Source organism: Centrocercus urophasianus, unplaced genomic scaffold (genome assembly GCF_019232065.1).
Source record: "Centrocercus urophasianus isolate 14NV4802_14NV808 unplaced genomic scaffold, USGS_Curo_1.0 seq_551, whole genome shotgun sequence".
Lineage (NCBI taxonomy): Eukaryota > Metazoa > Chordata > Aves > Galliformes > Phasianidae > Centrocercus > Centrocercus urophasianus.
Genome location: NW_024885146.1, coordinates 31,705 through 54,478, shown reverse-complemented (window position 1 = coordinate 54,478; position 22,774 = coordinate 31,705). Strand labels below are relative to the sequence as shown.

General features: G+C 50.3%; 1 protein-coding gene across 3 annotated transcripts in view; it reads left to right on the top strand.

Annotated features, from left to right (window-relative positions):
* LOC122169603 (SREBF chaperone) overlaps positions 1-22,774 on the top strand; it is a 44,162-nt gene that overhangs the window by 5,954 nt on the left and 15,434 nt on the right. For 2 of the 3 annotated variants that reach the window (XM_042835893.1, XM_042835892.1), the window contains 8 exons: positions 8,164-8,293; positions 9,368-9,525; positions 13,409-13,629; positions 15,030-15,135; positions 16,072-16,244; positions 16,884-17,010; positions 20,881-20,993; positions 21,970-22,064. In XM_042835893.1, the coding sequence (XP_042691827.1) occupies positions 8,164-8,293; positions 9,368-9,525; positions 13,409-13,629; positions 15,030-15,135; positions 16,072-16,244; positions 16,884-17,010; positions 20,881-20,993; positions 21,970-22,064 (1,123 nt within the window). Of the gene's footprint in view, positions 1-1,103; positions 1,331-8,163; positions 8,294-9,367; positions 9,526-13,408; positions 13,630-15,029; positions 15,136-16,071; positions 16,245-16,883; positions 17,011-20,880; positions 20,994-21,969; positions 22,065-22,774 lie in introns of those variants that run through there. The other variant, XM_042835894.1, reaches the window with a different exon arrangement.

Sequence of the window (22,774 nt, the reverse complement as noted above, 5' to 3'; positions counted from 1 at the left end):
CAGGCTGACTGCTGCATTTTAAACTCTGTCCATCCAAACAGCCTTCCAAAATGCAAAAGGAGCAGCTGCTGGGCCTGTTCAGCACATAGTGTGGAGTGAGTACTGTTTTGGGAGCCATTGCATGCTGTTGTGTACAGGAGTTGGTGTTTGCTTCCTGGGGAAGCTTTCTGTTGGGTGAGGTGAGGCACTTGCTGATGGCTGCGAGTGTCACATCTTCATTTTGTTCTGCAGTCGTACTGCAGGGCTTTGAGTAGCAGTCCTTGGCACCAACTCATTGCAGAGGCGTCCCGTTTTCTTAGAAGGAATCTCACTGATTCATCCACCTCACTTTAAAAAAAACAAAGAGATGTGCTGCAATCTGGAGAAGGAAGGTGGCAGAGCAAATCAGGGCCCAGCATGAAGGTAGAAGCTCATCTAGGCAATGTTTTGGTCCGGCATGGCTGTTAAGAGGCCCTCAGCACTGTTCACAGTGGATCTATATCCAAGTCAAAGATGGCACACAGGTGGAGTGCTCCAGTGTTCATCAACAAGGAAGGAGCTATAACATCTTTGGTTTGTCCCTGTCCCTGAAGAAATAAGGTGGAAAAGGGAAACAGAAGGAGCAGAAGGACAGAACACGTTCTTCAGTCTCAAACGTGGTTATATAGACACAATCATACTTAAAATGCATCGTATGACTGAAGTAAGAAAGGATGCAACTTGAGATCTTGAAAGAGAGAAATGAGTCTTCTCATCTTCTGTACCTGTATGCACCCAGCATCCCTGCAGGCATTCAAGGCCAGGCTGGATGTGGCTCTGGGCAGCCTGGGCTGGAGGTTGGTGACCCTGCACATAGCAGGGGTTGGAGCTGGATGAGCATCGTGCTCCTTTTCAAGGCCAGGCCATTCTAGGATTCAAGGCAAGCTTGTGAAATTGTGCTGCAGAGGAAATGAGGTCAGTTGGAGCTGCTCCTCCCCAGGGCAGAGCTCTGCAGTTCTCTTCCTTGAACTTTATCCGGCATCAGTTCTGGTTCTTACTGCTGTGACAACGGTTACCATGCTGGTGTTCCTCCCCTTGGGATCAGGTCTCGAGGATCAGGTAGCACAGTCCCTATCAAGTACGTCAGGGGTTGTTTGATTGTATTCTGGTGAGGCCACTCCTGCAGTACTGCCCCAGTTCTGGGCTTCTCAGTACGAGAGATAAGAGCCATGGGAGAGAGCCTGACTTGGTGCAGCTGGCTGGAGAGATGAGGGCAGATGTTGTCTTCCTGGCCTTCAGGGTTTTTAAAACAGTATCCCATGATATCCTCATAGACAAACTCAAGAAGCCTGGACTAGATGAGGACAGTAAGGTGAGAACTGGCAGTCCTGGGTCCAATCTCATTTAACATCTTCATCAGTGATCTGGATGAAGGAATGGAGGTGAATGCAGAGCCTCCTTGGCAAGTTTGCTGCTGACAGGAAATTGGGGAGGGTGGCTGATGGCCCTGAGTGCCGTGCTGCTGTTTCTAAGGATCTCGACAAGCTGCAGAGATGGGTGGAATCAACGAAATCAAGTGCAGGGCCCTGCAGACGTGGAGGAACAACCCTGTGCCCCAGCACAGGCTGGGGGCTGAGCAGCGTTCAGAGCAGGGCTGATGGATGCGAGGGGACACGAGCCAGCAGGGTGTCTGTGGGCAAGAAGGCCAATGGCATCCCGGGCTGCACTGGGAGCAACGTGGCAGCAGGGTGAGGGAGGGGGTCCTCTGCTGAGCAGCACTGAGGTGGCCTCGCTTGGAGCCCTGGGTTCACTTGTGGGTCCCCGGTACAAGAGAGACCTGGGTGTAAAGTGGAGTGAATCCAGTGAAGGGCTGCTGAGGTGACAGAGAGCCTGGAGCAGTTCTTGAGGAATGTTCAGCCTGGAGGAGACTTGAGGGGGGATGTGAAGGGGGGAGGAGGAGGATGGATGGGGCCAGACTCTTCCCAGAGGCTGTGGAGGTGATCTCCAGAGGTTTCTTCTAACTTCAGCTGCTCTGTGATCTGTGTAGGGAAGGAAGGCTGTGGGGCAGCCGTGCAGGGAGGGCTGGAGCTGCTCAGCATGGAGCAGGGGAGGCTCAGGAGATCCACCATGGCCACAAATTCCTACAGGAGCTGCAAGGGGACGGGGCTGGGCTCTGCTCAGTGGTGCTGAGGCCAGGATGAGGCACTGGGCTCAAACTGGAGCTCAGGAGCCCATCAACAGGCACTTCTTTACTGTATGGGTTATGGAGCCCAGGCACAGGTTGCCCAGGTAGGTGGTGGAGTCTCTGGATATCCCCAGAGCCATCTGGACATGCACTTTTTTCAGGACTTTGTTCTGCTGAGAGGCTTGCACTGTGCTGTGTGATAACCAGAGAGCTGAGTGGCTGACAGCTTCTTCATCCTCCAAAGGCACAGAGAACACAGCCTCCCATGGGGTGCCTGATGGAAGCTCTGTGTAACAGCACCTCTCAGCAGAAAGAAAACTGGGGGCAGGACAGGGACAACCTTCACTTGTGCTGCTCAGATTTTTGAGGGCCCTGGCAGTGGGAGACGATGCAAAGCAAACATCATTTGATCAGAGGCAGCTATTGGTTATGTGCTTAGTAATGCTAAACAGGGAGCTGTTGCTGCCAAACGCCTGGCTTCCTGTGCCTATTGGCAGAGCCCTTTTTCCAAAATTTCTCCTATTAGCAATGGGTTTTCAGATTTTCCTATCCTCGCAATAGCTGGGTTAGGCGTGAAACAGTTTAAAAGCTGGTTCTGCAGTGAGCAAAATGGAGGTGGCAGCTATTTTAAGGCAGTGGATCACCACCCTCTGTTATCTAAGAGCTGGCAGCTCTGCTTTCCTTCGTGTTCTCCAGCAGGAGGCTGTTTGGGGGCAGTGGTGATCTCTGCTTTGATGCTGTGAAGGAGGAATATGCAATGGTAAGGGCTTGCAGTTCTGTGGTGCTGCCAGCTGCCTCGGGCTGCCCTGGCACCTCTCCCTCTTGGCCCTTTAAGCTGTCTTGAAAATATGTAAAGTAGCTGGATGAACATTTTTGCCTGAATCTACCTTGTGCTTGGCAACTAGCAAGCGCTGGTGCTTGAATTCAGCCATACTGACTCACAGGCAATCTGTCCTTCTTTTGCATTTGCAGAGGGTTGGGGTGCATTTATGTGAACATCTGAAAAGCCCTCCTCAAAACCAATCCTTTTTTTTTGTTTCCTTTGAACTTTCCTGTGACCCATTTTAGATCTCCCTTTTCTCCCTTCCTTGCCCTGTGCTTTCTGGTTGGGTGTTCACCTCTTTCCGTGGTGGTCAAACAAATCTTTAGCACAGGAAAGTGTGAGAGGAGCGAAGCTGAAGGCTGGAAATCGCCATCCTGGAGCTTGCTGGCCCTTCTCATGGGGGGTAAGAAGTGCAGAGGGAGCATCCTGCTGTCCTTGTCATGTTTTGGGGGCTGTGGGATGTTTCTGACACCTCAGGAGCAGCTTTTAATTTGATTTTACTGTTCTTTTGCTGACGTTGGTATCTGAAATAGTAGGCTGGAGGATTTCTTGGTGGCATGGTGTTATTTTTCCACTTTTTGCCTGCTGTTGGTCTCAGGTATCACCGATGAGATCCACTCATGTCAGCATCCAAGGCTACATACATTGAAGAACTCATCTCCTAAAGTCTTACTGAAACAGCTTGCAGTAAACGTATGCTGGAACGCATATCCTGTGTGCTCTGTCATCAGGCATCAAAACTTTGCATAAACAAATGCTCAAATATTCACTGAATCACAAGGGTTGGAATGGCCTTCTGGAGATCACCGAGTCCAAGCCCTGCCCAAGCAGGTTGGCATCCAGGCACGTCTTGAGTATCTGCAAAGACCAGATGGCACAGTGTCTCTGGGCAGCCTGTTGTGGTGCTGTTATTGTGCTGTTAGTAAATATATACCCCCCCCCTGCACCCCGTCCCTTGTTGGGGACCTCCAGTTATGCTGCATCTGGCTCAAGAGGAAGAAGCTTTTGGTGCATGCTTACCCAAGTGTGAGTCTTGTTCCTGAGCCCTGCTGCAAAACAGCAGCATGAGCAACCTAGGCTTGCCTAGCTTGTGCTGTGGCAAGCTGTTAGAGCAGAGCTGTGCCCTGTGCTGGTTGGTTGGTGCCTGTGCTGCAGTGCTGGCTGTAAGCACGAGGCAGGCATTCCTGGCTGAAATGCTCTGTGCTCCTTTAACAGTGATGGGCATTAGAACCAGGGCTCACTGACCTAAAGGGAGATGAAGAGGATAATGTGTTACTTGGCATTATGGCTCTGCTTGTCTGGGCAGCCTGGGTGCAAACGGAGGAACCCATCAGTGTGACCTGCACAGAGCTGTGGAGGGGACAGAGAAAATCTGCTTCACGTGAGAAAGAGGCAGCCTGAGTGACCTGCTGTGTTAGATGCTGCCTTCCCCTTCCTTCCCTGCTGTAGGGATGGGTTCAAAACATGCACTGGAAGGGGCACTGGATCTCTTCTTACAGCACCAATCCCGCTCCATAGACTTAATTTAAGCAATGGAGTTGCAGGGAAGAGCTGAGCTCCATTCAGATTGCACTGAGCTCAGGCCTGCAGGGGGTGGAGGCATATGGGAGCTGTGGTTGTGTTGGCTGCCCTGGCAGCTGCTGAGGATGTGCTCCTTAGCTCCTGGGTGGCTCCAGAGCTGGTTGTTCTTTTTTTTTCATATAAAAGTTCCCCCTTTGCTCATCCCCTTGTTTAGTTGCAATGATCCTGCCAAAAAAAACCAAACCCCACCGTTTGCTCTTTCCTGTGTTGCGTTTGTGGGTGCTTCTGACTTGTGTGGACAAATAGGAGAGTCGTAACATGGGAAAAAACAACCAACCAAGAAGCAATTCACCTTTGTTCATTTAAAAATAGCCTTTCAGGAGCTGTGAGTTGCCATGCCCAGCGTTCTGGGAGGTGGCTTGCACTTCAGGATGGGAGTGGTTGGCTTCTTCCCCTGCACAGAAAACAACTTTTGCAGCAGAAAAATAAACCAACGACTGGATTGCCACCAAACCTCCATACAGGCTGCAGCCGGGCAATCTGTGATGAGTTGCATTTGCTTTGATGCCACTTCATGGCCTCAGCACAGAGAGGGCATGGCAGAATCCAGAACTGCTTGCTGTGATGTGTTCAGTGCTGGAGAGACCTCAGTGTTGATGACCAGGTTGTCGTTTTGCAGACTGCTGTGGAAATTTGGGTCCTTAAGCCATTTCCCAGCCGTTCTCCTGTCTTGTTGCTGCTTTCATAACTCTGCCAGCAGCTCTTATAAGTGCTCCCCAATCCCCAAAGTTTAACGTTGCTGTTAAGGACCTGGGTGAGGGACCTTCACTCAGTGCTTCTGGAGGCATCCCTTGGCTGTGTGCTGCTCAGCCCTGCACAGGGACAGCAGCCGTGGGTCCCTTGGGGATCTCCCACCCCTCACCATGGGGCTGGGCACCCTGTCCTGAGGGTCTGTGCTGGGGTGGGGGGGACCAGAGGGACCCTGAGGTGCCCCCAGCTCAGCCACACCGTAATTCTGTGCACAGTGAGCTCCTACCAATGCTGTGAGTGTGCCAGGTTGGGGAGAGCCATCCTCGTGGTGTCTGCTGTTCGGAGACACGTGGACAGGTTGGGAAGATTGAGGTGAACCTTGGAAAGCTCAGTGAAGTCGAAAAAGCAAATGCAAAGTTCTGCATTGGACAGAATAAGCCTTTGGAGCTGTGCAGACCAGATTTTAAGGCCAGATTGGATGGGGCCCTGGGCAGCCTGGTCTGGTATGAGATGGGGTGGTTGGTGGCCCTTCATGTGGCAGGGGGGTTGGAGCTTCATGATCCTTGAGGTCCCTTCCAACCTTGGCCATTCTGTGATTCTGTGAGCTGGAAGGCAGCTTTGTAGCCTAGGATGAGTTGGGCAGCGTGGCCCTGCAGCTGAGCAGCCAACTGCATCCTGGGCTGTGCTAGCAGGAGTGCAGCCAGCAGGGCTGTGGGGCAGTTCTCCCCTTGTTTGGCATTGTGAAGACACAGCTGCTGTCCTGCAGTTGGGCTGGGGCTCGGAAACATTGCTGTGCTGGCATGGATCAAACTGAGCTCAGCAAGGAGGGCATCAAGGTGGGGAAGGGGCTGAGGAACCACAGAGCTTCATTCCAAGCAGATGCAAGGGTGATCTCCCTGCTGCCCACAGCTGTGGGTAAGAGACACATGGGGTGGATTTAAGGGAGGATCTGTTAGTTAAGAGAGCAGTCAGTTATCAGAATAGATGCCCAGAGGAGCTGTAGGACCCCGGTCCTTGGAGATATATGTAGCCTGATGGCATGGCCCTGAGCAAAATGCTCTTGCTGGGCTTGGTTTCAGCAGGAGGCTGCAGCAGAGCCCTCAGATCTCTGATCCATGTGGGTCCTGCAGTGCACGAGGTTCCTACTTGCAGCAGGGCTGAGCTTGGGGTCGGGCTTAGAGCCTGTCTGCTTGGCTTCCGAGCATCTCCAGTGATGGAGAATCCACAGGAGGCTTCTTCCCCAGGTCAGGCATCCTCCCAGGAGCTCACTGTGCCCCTTTTAATTGTTTTCATCTTTATACAAAATAGTTCTCGCCACCTTCTGGGTGCTGGAGCTCCTCTTGAGTTGCACCACCAGGCTCTGCTCGGTTCTGTTATCTGACAGCATCAGCAGGACCTGTCAGCACGGTCACCTACTGAGCTATTCAGCTTTGTATATCTCATCTTCTCTATTCTAATTGACAACTGTCATAGCCTGGCTCAGACACGCAGTGCTTGCTCTGTGTATCTCTGCAGCCTCTGCTTTCAGCTGTGACAAGCAGTTGTCTTTTAAAAGGGCCAAAACTGATTTCTGCTTGGGAAAGGAAAAGAGGCTGTGCTACATCTCCAGATTGGGGCTTTTGTTGGGCATTTTCACCTCTGATGCATTATCACATCATTTTATTTCATTTTTTTCCTCTTCCTTTCCATTGCACAATGGAACGATAATAATTAGATGCTGTGTTTTTGTCAGGCTAATAAAATAGCAGATCTGACAAGCTTTGCTTTTGATTCCATTACTCTTTTTCAGCTTTTGTTGTTCAGTCTGAAGCCTTATCTTTAGCTGCTGCTTATCCGCTCCACGGCCTTTGATGATGCAAGCTAATCCCTAACAGAGCCAGCAGAGCACTGCGTGGAAACAATCCCAAGGCCTTTATGTTTATGCCGACAGCGCTGCCAGAAAAGCTTGGCTATGCTGAAAGATGTGCCAGGAGTTCGAGGCCTGATAGGTTGACAGGCATCTCACACAAAAGGGCAGGAGCAGCAGAGTCAGAAAGCCCTGGAAGCTCTGAGCTCTGCTTTGTGCACCACTGCGGTGGTTGGACGATCCCTGGCGAGCAGCAGGCTTGCTTTTTCCATCAGTTCCATTCTCGGATGGTTTTAATGACTTTAGAGACTCTCCAGAGCTAAATTCTGGTTTTTATCAGAAATGGTGGAGAAACTAAAGGTAATAACTCTCTGAAACCTCAGTATTTCAACTTTCAAATAGTTTCAGGTATTTATTGTGCTGTAGTGATCTGAGGATTGCAGCGGCAAAGGAGAAAGAAGATAAATGCTGCCTCGCTGTACTGTTAGCTGATTGCTGCTAGGTCAGGATAGGAGCCATCTAAATACAATAAATGATCTCATTTTTCCCCCAGAGGGTGGTGAGGCACTGGCACAGGTTGCCCAAGGAGGCTGTGGATGCCCCATCCCTGCAGGCATTCAAGGCCAGGCTGGATGTGGCTCTGGGCAGCCTGGGCTGCTGGTTGGCGACCTGCACACAGCAGGGGTTGCAATGAGATGAGCACTGTGCTCCTTTGCAACCCAGGCTGTTCTGTGATTCTGTGATACGAGGATTTTGTGCAGGCTGTGGAATAGCAGACACAGCTGTTCCCAGCACTACCAACTTTCCTTTTTTCCTCCCAGCATTCTTGCCTGTCCCTTTCCAAGGGAGAGAACCTCTCCTGTGTGTTGGAGAAATGTGTAAAACAGTTCCCATGAGAGCCGAAGCACTGCTGTATTGTGTCTGTCTCTTCTATCCTGCAGAGATGGGTGTAAGCTGGGGTGGGCTCCTGTTATTCTGCCCTTTGAATTCTTCTGGGAGACTGCTAAAAGCCTGGCTTGAAAAAACCAACCAACCAACCAATCCAAATGACAGTGTTTCTCACTTGTGTCTTAACCACAGCTACCCGCTGCTCAAGCTGCCCTTACCTGGAACAGGACCTGTGGAGTTCAGCACCCCAGTGAAGGATTACTTTCCACCCTCCCCAGATGTGGGCTCACAGCAGGGAGATCCCAGCGAGCGCCCTGACTGGGTAAGTGTGTGTGGGGGGCTGTGTGGGGCAGCAGCAAGACAGCCCTGCTGTGCTGGGGTAGCTGCCCTGCCTGCAGATCTGTGCTGATCCATGGACAGTGTGCTTTGGTTGGGGTTGCTTTGCGTGGTTGCTGAGGTCAGGCTGTAACAACCAGTGGTTTTATCTGATTACAGTCTTAGTCTAGAAGAATAAGAGTTATTCTTACTCCAGGCTGCCCAGAGAGGCTGTGATGCCCCGTCCATCCCTGGAGGTGTTGGAGGCCAGGTTGGATGGGGCCCTGGGCAGCCTGGGCTGCTGTGCAATGGGGAGGTTGGTGGCCCTGCATTGGTGGGGGGTTGGAGCTTCGTGATCCTTGAGGTCCCTTCCAACCCAACCGTTCTGTGATTCTAAAAGAAAAAAAACAAAAGCATGCCAGGCATTTGGAAGAGTCGAAAGCTCTGAAATGCTGTGTGAGGCCTTGTTCTGCAAGGTTGACATGGATAGCTTTGTTTTAGGGCAACTTAATGATGAGTTCTGGGACGGCTGGCCCCCGTTTCCTCATGCCATAGGAAGGTGTGCAGCCTAGAGCAGCAGCCAGTCGAGTGGTACAAACCACAGAGATAAACTGGGCTGAGATTCTGATGTTCAGGGTGAGGAATGAATGTTTCTTTGGCATGAACAAGGAGCAACCCTGATGCTTTCCAACGGGGCTGATAACCTGATCCAGTACATCAGGAAGCCGTTCTGAAATGATTCTTTGCAACCCGTGTTGTTCTTCTTCATTCCAAACTCTCTGTAAAGGGGAAGTTGCCCTTTGGCTGACTGTTTCTCTCTCTACTCTCTCTGTGCATGTTCTTATTGTAATCGATATCATTTACCTTCTTGTACCCTTCCTGGTGCATCAGAGAGCTTTTTTCTCATGCAAATGACTCAAGTTGATAATAGGTTGCTACTGCTGTGTTTCCCCTCTAATTTGGGAGAGAAAAATAAAGTCTGGCAAACCCCTTCCTGAAAGCTTGCCAGGCTGTGATCTGATTCTGCTCAGCAGCTTCCTGCTCACCGTGTGCTCCCATTCTCCCTCTGGTTTCCCTGCAGTATGTGGGTGCTCCAGTGGCCTACATCCAGCAGATCTTTGTGAAGGCCACTGTCTCCCCGTGGCAGAAGAACTTCCTTGCTGTGGACGTCTTTCGTTCGCCGCTGTCCCGCGTCTTCCAGCTGGTGGAAGAGATTCGGAACCATGCCCTGAGAGACAGGTAAGCACTGCTTGGGAAGGCTGGTGTGAAAGGCAGGACTGCACACAGCCCTCTTCTCAATTGTGGCCCGTTGAGTCTGATCATCAGCTTTGAATTTGTTTGATTCTCAAAATGGCTGCCCATGAGGGATGTCACAGCAGTCCTGCAGCTTTTGTGCTGACCTTCAGCCTGTGCTAAATGTCAGGAGCCCTCCGCTTACAGCCTTAGGATGAGAGGTCAGGAATGGTCCTTCAAGGTTACTCCTCCTGTAGCAGATATCAGTGCCATATAATCCTTTCCATAAGCATGCAAGATGTGTATTAAAGCAAGTTCACTTGATGCCACCGTGTCTATTGTGAAACTCTTCTACAATTTCACACGATCAGGATCTTCCTCCTGGCTTTCCACTTTATCTGTGTTCAGGGCCAGTTTATACCTGCTTGTTTTTCTCCTGACGCAGCATTTGTGCAAAAATAGCTCTGATATTTGCAGGGAAAACTCATTCTCCCCAACCCAAATCCTTGGTTGTTAAACTAGGCGTAGGAAACTCGTGGCTCACACTGGGAAGGTGGCTCCGGTTTCACTTGGTTGCATTGGTTGCTTTTCTCCACACATTCTTCTCAGTGTTTCTTCCCTGAACACGGGAGATGAGGATTGCATGCACAGGAGTTCTCAATGAAGTCTCATTTGTTCCTTATTTTCCCTGGAAGTCCCTTTTCTGAATGCAGTAAGGTTGCAGTCCTGGTTGGTCACATCAGCATTGCATGTTGGCCGGGTGGTTGGTTGGCATCTCCCTGTCCATCATTCTCTCATTTCCAGCTGATGAGCTGGAAATACAGCAGAAACTCATTTTAGTCCTCCAAGTGCATGGGGATTTTGTACTGCCAAGAGAAATGAGATGAAATGTAACCCAGCCCTTGCATTGCCCACTTCAGATACTCTGTTCCCCTCTGTGCTGGCAGTGCACCTTTATTTTGTGTCCTTCACAAATGTTTGTGTATCTTGCTCCAAGGTTAGCAGTAAAAGCACGGAACAACTCTGGTTCTGAGCTGCCTGTGAAAAGTCCCACTCTGCTTCCTCCAACCTTCACCACTGGTTCCCCTTTCAGCAGCCTCATGGCTGCTTTCCTGTTAACTTTGTTCTGAACTACGTTACAGTCTTTGTGCCAGCTTCTGTCTTTCCTGTGAACCAAGGCATTTTCTGTAGGTGTCAGGGGGAAGTTTTTCACTGAGAGTGTGGTGAGGGGCTGGAACAGCTGCCCAGAGAGGCTGTGATGCCCCGTCCATCCCTGGAGGTGTTGGAGGCCAGGTTGGATGGGGCCCTGGGCAGCCTGGGCTGCTGTGCAATGGGGAGGTTGGTGGCCCTGCATTGGTGGCGGGTTGGAGCTTCGTGATCCTTGAGGTCCCTTCCCAACCCAACCATTCTGTGATGCTGTGGTTCTTTAATACATTTCATATATGTTAATTTGCCTCTTCTTCTTGTAAAATGTTTTCCTCTGAGTTACGAGTTCTTATTTGCTGTCAAGTTCTTGACTAGGTTTGCTTTCTAAGGGCAGAGAGGCTTCCTGACTTTTCCTTCTAAGCTCAATGAGAATAATGATGGTGAGAGCAGGCAGTGTGGTGAGCTTGGAGTCTTTGATCATCTCCTGGCTTTCTTCATTCTTTGTCCTCTAATTCACATGGCTGAGGATCACATACTCTTTGTTCATTACACATTTCCCTGGCAGCATTCTCCATCGCTTCCTTTCTGAGCATTCACTTTACCACTCTACCTGATGGTTTGTCCTCTTTTAAGAACCAATCCGTGTCAGTTAGCTGTCTGCTTTCTCTCTGATACTATTTAGAAATGCCACTCATGCTGTTAAATATAGAGCTCTTTGCTTCTGCCTCACAAAGCCTTGGCGTTCCTTCTGTTTCCAGTTCATCTCCATCCCTATCATATGTATAATTTTAGATAGCAATCTTTATGTAGTTGCCAGTTACAAGTCAGAAACTTCCTCCTGCTGTGTGCACTGTCTGCTCGTTATCTCCCCTTTGTGTGCTGCCCTTGGTGAGCCATGAGGCAGATGGGGGCAGAACCAACCTTCACACAGAAGGCAAGGCAGTGGCTTAGGCCTTTGGACCTGAGCCTTGGGATGAGGGCCCCCATTTGGTGGCAGGCTGGGGATGTGGGGATATGGTTTAGTGCTTGTGGTACTGATAGGAATGGGAGAGTGGTTGGACTAGATGATCTTGCAGGTCGTTTCCAACCTTGTGATTCTGTGATTTCCAGAAGCTTTGAGATGCATCCTGAAATGACCTCAGAACCCATTGTCCATTTCCTCCTCACCAGCTGTTTTTATCAGTATCAAAGTTAAGCACAGATCATTTTCTTGCTACGAAATAAAGCATTCTTTGATACTGACACACGAGGTGGGACAGAAGCAGCAGCAGGACGTTGACAACTGGGTAGGAAACACAAAGTGATTCTATTTTCATTATTCTTGGCATTGATCTCTGCACCTACAGTGCTGGGCACAGGGGCCAGATGCATTCACTTCCTGAAGGAGAACTCTCACAGGCTTGTGTGCAGTGTGAACTGTTGTCTCCGTTATGTTTCAGAGTTAATTAAAGCCTTAATATAAAACAACAGTCTTCTTCCTTCTGAATCATACAATGGCCTGGGTTGCAAAGGAGCTCAATGCTCATCCAGCTCCAACCCCCTGCTGTGTGCAGGTCACCAACCAGCAGCCCAGGCTGCCCAGAGCCACATCCAGCCTGGCCTTGTATGCCTGCAGGGATGGGGCATCCACAGCCTCCTTGGGCAACCTGTGCCAGTGCAAAAGGCATCACTGCATCAGTTCTTTTGGATTCTCTCTTGGAAAGTTTCTGTTCTTACACACAAGCACAGTATTGTCTGATGTTAATTTGACAGCTGTGGCTTTTCCTGCCCTGCATTGGTGGGATATGGATTCTGGAGGGGTTGTTTGCAAAGCCATAGCTTGATCACTGTTGGTTCCATGTGTTCTCCTTGTGTAAAAAGCCCTCAAGGAAGGCATTTCAAAACAGGACTCTGGCTGATTTGTCTTCTAGAGCACTTTCCTCTGTTATCCTTGGGCTGGAGCCAGGGAGGGTTGTTCTCCAGAGCCTTAAATTGGCCTTTGTTAAATAGCCTCTTCTGTGCAAACACCACTGATGGCCCTTATGGTGTTGAGGGAGGTGTTCTCTTCTGGATCAGCAGCTCTGGCTTGTCTGGCCAAACGCTGTGCTGATAGGTTGTAACTGAGCCCTCCCAGTCAGGTGCTGTTGGAAGCCCAAGCTGAGTCTCTCCTGAATTACTGCAGGATAAGGGTTATGTGTCTGTGTCACAACCCCAGGTTCCACGTCACACCTGGTTTTGGTCTTACAGCTCCATTCATATCCAAACCTGTAAGGCATTTGCTAATCCATGAGCACAGAGCAGTGCTGAAAACAATTTGCACAGCAGCAGATATTGAATCCTTTGTGTGTTTTCAGAGAAGTCTTACCCACCTCAGGCAGGCTAATAGGCATTCCTGTGCAGTGCCCCATTCAACAGATGTGCAAGGAACTGGAGGAGTTTAAGGTCTTTGAAGAGGAATTTCAGGGAGCCAGTTTCTCCGTGGCTCGAAGAGCAGTGCCTTAAATGTGGAACTGAAAGCTGTGGCATCTCGGATGGGTGAGCAGGGAAAGCTATGAGGCCAGAGAGTATGCAGAGCAATGATAATGAGGTTCTGCAGGTTGTACTCCTGTCACAGTGAGCTCCTGGTCCGTGGCCCAGGGCTCTTGATCCTTGGTGATTAGACAAGGCAGTGCAGGTCCTTGGGTTGTTCATCACAGAGGTTTTGCCTTTTGCTTGTGAGAGCTGCACCATATGCAGCAGTGTCTGATCTTTGTCCGCATTTCAGCTCTGGTGTCAAAAGCCTGGAGGAGGTTTGCCTTCAGGTAACAGACCTTCTTCCTGGCCTCAAGAAGCTGCACAATCTGCTCCCTGAACACGGCTGTTTGCTGCTGTCTCCAGGGAACTTCTGGCAGAATGATCGAGAGCGATTCAATGCTGACCCAGACATCATCAAAACCATCCACCAGCATGAACCAAAGACTCTGCAGACGTCAGCTACTCTCAAAGGTAAGAGGCTGAAGTGCCAAAGAAGCTGTCAGAGATGCCTGCAGCTTGCACTGCTGTTTTGTCCTTGCTATTAGATTGCTGCTAATACCAAATTGGGCGGCATTTTGTTACTCACAACATCCAGAATGAAGCTACCAGATATATTTCATCGCTTGCTTCATACCCATGTTTGAAGTCCTTTCTTTATTTGTGGAAAGCAGATCATTCCGCTCAGTGAACCCCCTTACTTGGGTTGGAGTAATCCCAGACACTTATACTGGGAGAAGAGCTCCTTGAGGGCAGCCTGGCTGAGAGGGTCCTGGGGGTCTGGTGGATGAAACACTGAGTGTGAGCCAGCAGTGTGTGCACAAAGCCCAGAAAGCCCATGGTGTCCTGGGCTGCATCAGCAGAGGGGTGGCAGCAGGGACAGGGAGGTGATTGTCCCTCTCTGCTCTGCTCTTGTGAGGCCCCACCTGCAGTGCTGTGTCCAGGGCTGGGGACCCCAAGACAAGAAAGACAGGGAGCTGTTGGAGAGGGTGCAGAGGAGCCACAAAGATGCTCAGAGGCTGCAGCACCTCCCTACAAAGACAGGCTGAGGGAGCTGGGCTTGTTGAGCATGGAGAAGAGAAGCTGCGGGGTGACCTCAGTGCAGCCTGCAGTGCCTGAAGGGAGCCTGCAGCCAGGAGGGGAGTCAGCTCTGTGCAAGGGGAGATGGCAGCAGGACGAGGGAAATGGTTTGGAGCTGAGGGAGGGCAGCTGGAGGTTGGATGTGAGGGGAAGTTGTGTGCTGTGAGAGCGGGGAGGGGCTGGAACAGCTGCCCAGAGAGGCTGTGATGCCCCGTCCATCCCTGGAGGTGTTGGAGGCCAGGTTGGATGGGGCCCTGCACAACCTAATCTAGTACTTGATCCAGTGGCAGCAGGGGGTTGGAGCTTTGTGATCCTTGAGGTCCCTTCCCACACAGGGCAGTCTGTGATTCCATGCCAGCTGCCTGCATGTATCTCTGTGTGCTGTTCAGGCCATGATCTCAGTGGGATCAGAGGCGAGGAGGGGCAGCTCACAGCACTGGAGCACTGCTGGGGATGGATGCAGGCTCTTCAGGAAGGACGGGCTGGGAGATGAGGGGAGCTCTGCTTTGTGTGAGGGAGCATCTGGAACACATGGAGCCTTGCTTAGGAGGAAGTGATGAGCTAGCTGAGATGTCTCTTGGGTTAGGATTAGAGGGCAGACCACTGCCTCCATCATTTATTTCCCTGCATCAGACATTTGCACACATCAACAGTATCTCAACAAAGCACTGAGAAGGTGTTCCCTATCAGAGCACTGCATCTAACTCAGAATTTTTCACTACAAACGTTCTCACTTCCCATCTCGTGTGCCTGTTTTTCTGTTATCATTCGTGACCCATGCTGTGTTTTTGCAGATCTGTTGTTTGGACTCCCTGGGAAATACAGTGGGGTGAACCTGTACAACAGGAGGCGAGTGGTGTCATACACTGTCACACTGGGTCTCCAGCAGTATGACTCCAGGTAGGGAGCTCTGGCTGTGCTCTTTTAATGTTAGGACACCCGTACTTGTTTCTTGGAAAGCTTGCTCTTGTTTTTTCCAGCTCTTGTTATTGCTGTGCTGCTGTTTAGTCTCCATTTCCTTACGTTTGGGGGGGGTCTTCTGGAGGTACTGTAGAAAAGCAGGGTGCTCTTCTGGGGAGAAACGAAATACTGTCAGCACTTGGGTTCCTTCTAAAAAACAGTAGGTATAATACCCAAAGCTGGCACTGGGAGTTCCCCTGATGATGGCTTCATCTGCAGATGGAGCTGTCAGTCGTAGCAGCCAAGGCCCAGCAGGTCTGCTTTGACCCAGTTCCTGCTGCATAGAGCTGGAGTGCTTTGCTTTCCAGCAAGCACTAATTCAGCTGGTACCGACTGTGAAACCCCCGTGGCAGTGTTGGCAAAGCTGGTTTGGCTTGAGCAAACCTGAGGATGAAACAATCTGCTCAGTGCTGCATAGAATTCCCCAGGGAATGCCTGGGACACAACTGGCAGCACAGCAGCCAAACCTGTGCCCATCCAAGAGCCCTTCAGCCTCAAGGACTGTCACGTAGGAGCTGTGATTACTTAAAATGTAGGGGATGTTTGAGCCTGCAGGATGTTCTGCTCCCTAGGGCCAAGATTTTTGATGACCAGCCCTCGCTTTAAATAGTTTTGCTGAATCTTCACGGTTATCTTTGAAGCTTTACAGAAATCAAGGTGTGGGAGATAGATAGCCACAGTGCAGATGTGCTGGATGTGGTTTGGGCCCCGGAGGAGCAGAGTTAGCAGTCAGACCTGGAGAGAGCCGTGTTTGGTAAATCTCTATGGATCTGCAGAGCTTCTTGTTATCTGAACTCATGGAGCTCCTGCTTGGAATCGCTTGCTGGCTGTTTGGTGCAGTGTGGAGGACAGCCTGCTCACTTCTCTCCCCCCCAGGTTCCTCAGCAGCCTCCGTTCTCGCCTCAAGCTGCTGCATCCCAGTCCAAACTGCACGCTGCGGGAGGACAGCATCGTTCACGTGCACTTCAAGGAGGAGATTGGCATTGCTGAGCTCATCCCCCTCGTCACCACCTACATTATACTCTTCGCTTACATCTACTTCTCCACACGTAGGTTTGTGGGGTGGAGAGCCCGGAGGGGGGAGCAAGCTGTTAAGCCACCTGTATGGCACTGAAGGGACGGGTGGTGGGGTGCACTTCCCCTGTCCGTAGCACTGCCACAGCACTGCAGCTCCCTCCTGTTTCAGCAGCAGGGCTGATGCTGATATTTGGCCACGTGGAGGATTCGCAGCCTTGCTGATGTGGTTTCTACTCATTGGTTCCTTTCAGCCAACGTGTTGTTATTCCCTGTGATGTCTTCTGAGCTTTTCAGTGTCTTACATAGTATCTGCCATAGTAGTGATGCTTTTTACAATTTGGACAGACTGATTTGTGGTCATACAAATGAAACACGTGGTTTTAGGCTTACTAGTCGTATTTAAGCTCCTTTTCTCATGCCCCAGCAGTGCTGTGCTGGAACTGGTATAAGCTGCAAGCCAAGTGCTGTCCTCTGTCCCATCCTGTGTCCTACACAGTGGGAGTTTTGGGATCTGTGTTTCAGACACTGACCCTGAGCTGCCACCGGCCCTGGGCTGCAGGCTGGTAAATACCTGCAGCCACAGATCAGGATGAGGATCTGTTCTCCTTGATTTCTATTAGCATGTCATTTTCTTCTGCCTGCTAATGGAGACTTTGCATTCTGCTTTTCAGGGAAGATCGACATGGTGAAATCAAAGTGGGGTCTGGCCCTGGCAGCTGTCGTGACAGTGCTCAGCTCCCTGCTGATGTCAGTTGGGCTGTGCACACTGTTTGGTTTGACACCCACTCTTAATGGAGGGTAAGTTTCCAGCACCAAACCTCTTCCTAAACAAGGGCAGATGGAGGTGAAATCCTTTGAAAACAGCTGTCCAATGTTTAGTCATTAAGTATTTTTCATCTGAGGTTACATGGTTTACTGATACTGCTGCGTAAAATTATCAGCAGACCCCTCCTGAGTTGAAGGGCCGTGTATTTCTGTCTGTCCAGCAGCAAGACCTTGCTAGATCACAGTGTTCCCAGAGCTGCCTCAGTGCTGAGCAGTTGCCTCTTCAGCCTCAAGCAGAAGGAATTGGCTGGGCCAGGTCTTATTCCTGAACGTGATTTCCTGGCAATGGGCTGGGCACCCGCATACCTTTCTCCTGCAGTGACTTGTCTTGGCATCCAGAAGGACTTACTGCTTTTTCTCTGGCTGGCTTCACTACATTTTGCTGGGAAAAAGTGTGTCAAGGTGTCAGAACTGACCTGCACTGTCTGCCTGCTGGCCAGCACGAGGGAGCGTGCACCCATTGCTCATCTCTGGCAGCATCTCTTCTGGCTGGGGTTCCTGTGGGTGCTCAGACTTTTGATGTGGTTGTTACCACTCGTGTTTGTGTTGAGAACACCTGAGAACTCAGTTAAAGTTCAATTCAGAATCTTTTGGCTTTCAGACCCCTTCCCTAAGTAGTTGAGGAATTACCCATCATTTTTCTTCCCATTTCTCCTTCCAGCTGCATGCTGCTGAAACAATTCAGGTCTGACCAGGAGGGAGATCTCTCAGTGCTGGCAATAGTTTACCAGGAGCCAGACCAAGAGAGGGGAATTCCTCCCCAAGAAGCCTAAAAGAGCTGTGAAAAATTGACTTCAGAAATGGAAATATTTGTTCCCTTTTTTTTACCTCTGTGGTAATTACTCCTAATTACTTAATTACGGATCAGGATGAGCTGTACAAATAGAGCAGATAGGATCCATGGAGAGTTTATGCTTTTAACTCAACCTACAGCACAGTATTTGGACGGAGATGAGTGGAATTCAAGGGGGTTTTAACCTGGTTTTGGTTAGCACAGTGACCAAGGCCTTTGTGTGCTGTTAGCCTTACAGTTGTCACACGTAAGGGCTAAACTAATCCAGCCATTCCTTAATTAAGGCAGTCCTTATTTCTTAAAGTAGCTTTTCTGCAAAAATTCTTTGCCTTAAAATGATTGCATGGAGGGTTTCCTTTGGACTTCAAGCTCAACTCTTGGAAGCTTCATTCCCTCAGTGCTTTATAAATGCTGCTTAATTAGATGGAGGACGCTTGGATTCTGTGGTTCTGAGCACACTGGGCTTTCGTTGACTTCTGGTGGCTCTGACAGGGTGGCTTTTTGGCAGGCTGGTGCTGCTGGTGTAGGTAAATACCATGCAGCACTGTGGTGGGTGCACTTTGGTGTAAGGACTCTTGGAGGGATGGATCCCACAGAGGGGATCTGCTTCCTCTCCCGTGTCAGCATCACCATCCCAAAGCGCGCCGAGCCTGCCCTGTCAGCTCTTAAATGCTCATCATTTCCTGTTCTTGGCAGCTGCCTGAGGTGGGATCGTGCTGAAATGTGAGGTGGAAGTAGGATTGAGGACTGCGTGGAGGATGGGTTGAGGGTGCCAAGAAGATCCTTCGACTGTCCTGCGTTGCCCAGTGTCTGCCAGAGCGCTTTCCCTCTTGCTGTCTGCATCCTGACTGGGCAGTGTTTGTGCTGTGTCACTGCACCAGCTGGCATCATGCTAGGGTTTGCCCAGCCTCAGCCTGCAGTCAGACTGCCTTGGCTGGACTTTGATCTGACTTATAGCCTTTTTTATCCATTTTGACTCCAGCAGAGCCTTCTGGATGTGGGTGTGTTGGTTTTAATGGCACTGCACTCACGATAAGCCCTTTTCCCTCACCTGTTTTTGTAAGAGAGCAGTACTGACTTTTTACTATCGCATGATACGTAAACCAGACCTTAATCATCATCAGTCTTCTTTTATCTTTCTCTGATGGTTTTCCCTTGTCTTACAGCATGGTTCAAATATTGATGAAATAAAATAATTACAGGTAAGGTAGACGTTAATCTCATATTGCAGAAAGGGAAATCCAGTGGAGGTCAGTGATGTGATCTGCCCAGGATTTGAGGCTGAACTGAGGCAGGATGCTTGGAGATCACTGAGAGAGGGCTACGTGAGAGCTGGAGGATGTGAAGGCCTCACCAGCAGCTGCTATCTCGCCTAAATTAGAGCAATCACAATCTCAGATAATGACCCACTGCTGCTCCCTGTTCACTGCTGCTGTTTGCAGGGTGTGACAGCTTGTATCTGACCTGCACAGCCTTGCATTGCTCTGCAGGAGAAGCTCATGTCGGATTGCTCTTAAGCTGCTTGTCGCCTCCAGTGAAAACTGCTGACTCTTCGAGGACTATTTCAGCTCGTAATCTGTGCCTAATAATTAATTATCTTCAGCAATTGAGGCGGCTGTTGAAGCAGGGCGTAGTTGAGAGTTGTGGATTTCCTCTGCCAGGTTTGTGCTGCCTTCCCAAGGCTCACTGCAGGCAAGGCAAGGCAGGTCTGCTGTGCCTTGCAGGGCTGTGTGTGAGGACAGGAGTCTGCAAGGCTGTGCTTTTGGGCAGCCTGCTCTGCACATGTGTGCTGTGCTGTGCTGTGCAGCACCCCTCTCCCTCGTGGCTGTCTCTCATTCCCTTCATTCAGCAGTTTCCATCCCTAAGGATTCCAAAGAGATTTTCTCACATCTGCCTTCTGTCCCGAACCACTGCTTGGAGGAGTGACACAGGTTATGAACTGAAAATGCCTTTAGATAAAGGCAGAACTGAGGGCTTGCTGCATTTTAGATTCTGTGACGTGTCCGAGGAGCCCCTGATGTCCTGTGTGTGTTTGTGTTCTGTCACTTGATATGGGAATTCACCTCCTGTGCAGGTCGTGGACTGGAGATGGAGGGAGTGACACATTGCACAGCCACTGATAGAGCTGGCATTCAGATAGGAATCCTGCAGGTTTCGTGGGTTTTGTGTGTGTTTTTTTCAGTAATCCTTCTTTGAATGGAGCTCTTGCTGTTTCAGCTTGCCATTTGTGCAAGGAATTGGAAGGAGTTAGCTGAGTTAGCAGTGTTTCCAGGCAGGTGTTTTTTCCCCATTGACCTTGTAAGGTACAAGCTGATGGCAGCTGCCTGCCTGCAAATTCTGCTGAGCTGTAGGCAGCTGGAAACAGCCCTGGGAAGTTGGTTTCTGGTAGTGGCAGGAGGCAGGTGTGCTCCTGAAGCCTGTTGTTCAGCTGTCTGAGCTGTCAGTGAGTTGCACAGGGCTGAGGACACACGCACAGAGCAGCACAGCACACACCCATTCCCCTCCAGAAGCATTTTTGCTTACATTCAGCTGGAGGGAGATGAAGAGATTTATGATCTGCCTTGTTTCTGGCATGGAACAGCTTTTTTTCCCCCCCCTACTGATCTGAACTGTAAGTAATTAAAAGAGAGGAAAAAAAGTCACGATGATGTCCTTGAGCACTTGTTCTCTTCTGAATGTATTCTGAAGGGCAAAACCACAGCAGTATGCATTCCTGAGCAGTGGGTGCCAACGATCCCTGGGAGGATTTGTTGGTGTGCAGTTCCTTTGTGCCCTGCACACTGTGCTGTGTGGTGGCTTCTAAGCAATCAGCTCCTTGGTGGTGGTGGGACAGGGCTCTGACCTTCACACTGCAGTGATGTTCCTAGTCCATCTTCCTCTCTGAACCTCTTTGTCCTACGACTCCTTGAGGGAGAAGAAAGAAGGGATTTGGCCAAGAGTAGTGGGTGGTGTTTCCTGCCTTTGGCTCCGGGGCGTTTGCAGTTTAGCCTGCGTTCTTCCGTTGTTTTCACCAAAGATTTCATTCTCAGTTCTGTTCCTGTGTCCTTTAGAGAGATATTTCCATACTTGGTTGTTGTCATTGGCCTGGAGAACGTGTTGGTCCTCACCAAGTCTGTTGTCTCTACGCCCGTTGACCTGGAAGTGAAGCTCCGCATCGCCCAAGGTATGCAGCCTGCATGGACTCACAGCACCACAGAATGGCTTGGGTTGCAAGGGACCCCAAAGATCATCAAGATCCAACCCCCCTGCTGCAGGCAGGGCCTCCAACCTCCGCGTTTAATACCAAACCAGGAAGGGTGGAAGGCTGCTGAGAGAGAAAAAGTAGGGTAATGCTGGGTCTGGGAGGTGGGGAGTGATCTTAGCTGTGCTCTGTAGTGGAAACAAGAGCTGTTTGTGTTGAGTGGGAACTGGGGGTTGAATCCTAATGGTCTGTCTTGGTATTTTTATGATTTCCAAGAACTGATGTAAGCCTGTAATTGCGAGCACTGCTTTTTGCAGCTCTTGGGTGAAGCAATGGCTAAATAGGGTTAAAAAAGTGTTGGTAAGGGAGAGCTGCATCCCCTGGTGAGGATATTTAGTACCTTTTCCTATTGTGTCATGGATAGTGAAACCCCAGTTCACAGTTCTTAAGTTCTGCTGAGTATGTGAGAAAATGATCTGCTCTCCAGCAGGATTGCAGTGTGCTCAAACCACGGGTAAATGGGGTTTGCAAACTTCACAGCTATTTCTAAACATTAGAAGTCCTTATGAAGGGACCTTTGAAGGCCATTTAGTCCAGCTGCCCTGCAATGCACAGGGACAGCACAGCTCCATCAGGGCTCAGGGCCTGATCTGGCCTTGGAAGTCTGCAGGGATGGGGCATCCACTGCATCTCTGACAGCCTGTGCCAGTGCCTCAGCACCCTCATCATCAGGTGGATTAATGGTAACCCATCTGAAAAGGACACTGGAACGTACAGGCCAGCTATTTGAATTGTAAGTAGATATCCAAGACAAATCCCATGAATTTTAGCCTAAAAGTGCCCTTTTTTTGTCTGGTGGGTAAAGATGCTGAATGCAGCAGGCAGTCCTTTAAGCTGTGCTCGTGCCTGTTCACCTGCAAGCAGCCTCCTAACCTCTCTGTGCATGTTATTTCCCCAGGTTTGAGCAATGAGAGCTGGTCAATTATGAAGAATATGGCCACAGAGCTTGGGATCATCCTGATCGGGTATTTCACCCTTGTCCCAGCCATCCAGGTGAGTGTGGCTGATCAGTTTGAGCACTCAGGACAGACTGCAGGCTTGTAGGCAGCACAAGAATGTGGTGTGCAATGCTTTGCATTAGCTGTTCAGGAGCACCCAGCTGCTTCATGGTGAGGAAGGGAGGAATCTGTGCCACAGCAGGAACGTTTCTTTCAGGAGCTGCCATGGGAAAGGCAGTGGTGCCTTTAGTTCAGTCAGTGCCAGGCACCTGCTTCAATCTCCTTGTGGCAGCTGTGTGTAAATAGCATTGTCCTTGGGGCCATCTGAGTGTGGGCTGCCACTTGGGCCACACGTAGTTCTGAGATTGTCCAGCAGATGCCTTCTGCTGGGAGCCTCAGTGCTCACAGACCTTACGTGGATGTACTGCAGACGTGTCTGTAGTGATGCTGTGCTCCAAGGTTACGTGTGCAGCAGGTTGTATAGGAGGAGGAGTACGATTTTTCAGAGCCAGTGGATACAGCTGGGATCAGGAAGTTTGCCCTTGTTTTGCGTTCATTTCTTGGCCTAATGAAATGCCATCTAACACAGCAACCCCTGTTTCCTGTGGCTTTGCTGACTTTGTGATGGCTGCAGCTACCTGCCCTTAGGTCCCACCAGCAGGGAGGATGAAATGCAGGCACGTTCATCCACAACATGCCTGTAATGCACTCTGCCACACAGATTAAGACAGAAACACTCAGCACCCCGCAAGGCCAACAGCTGCA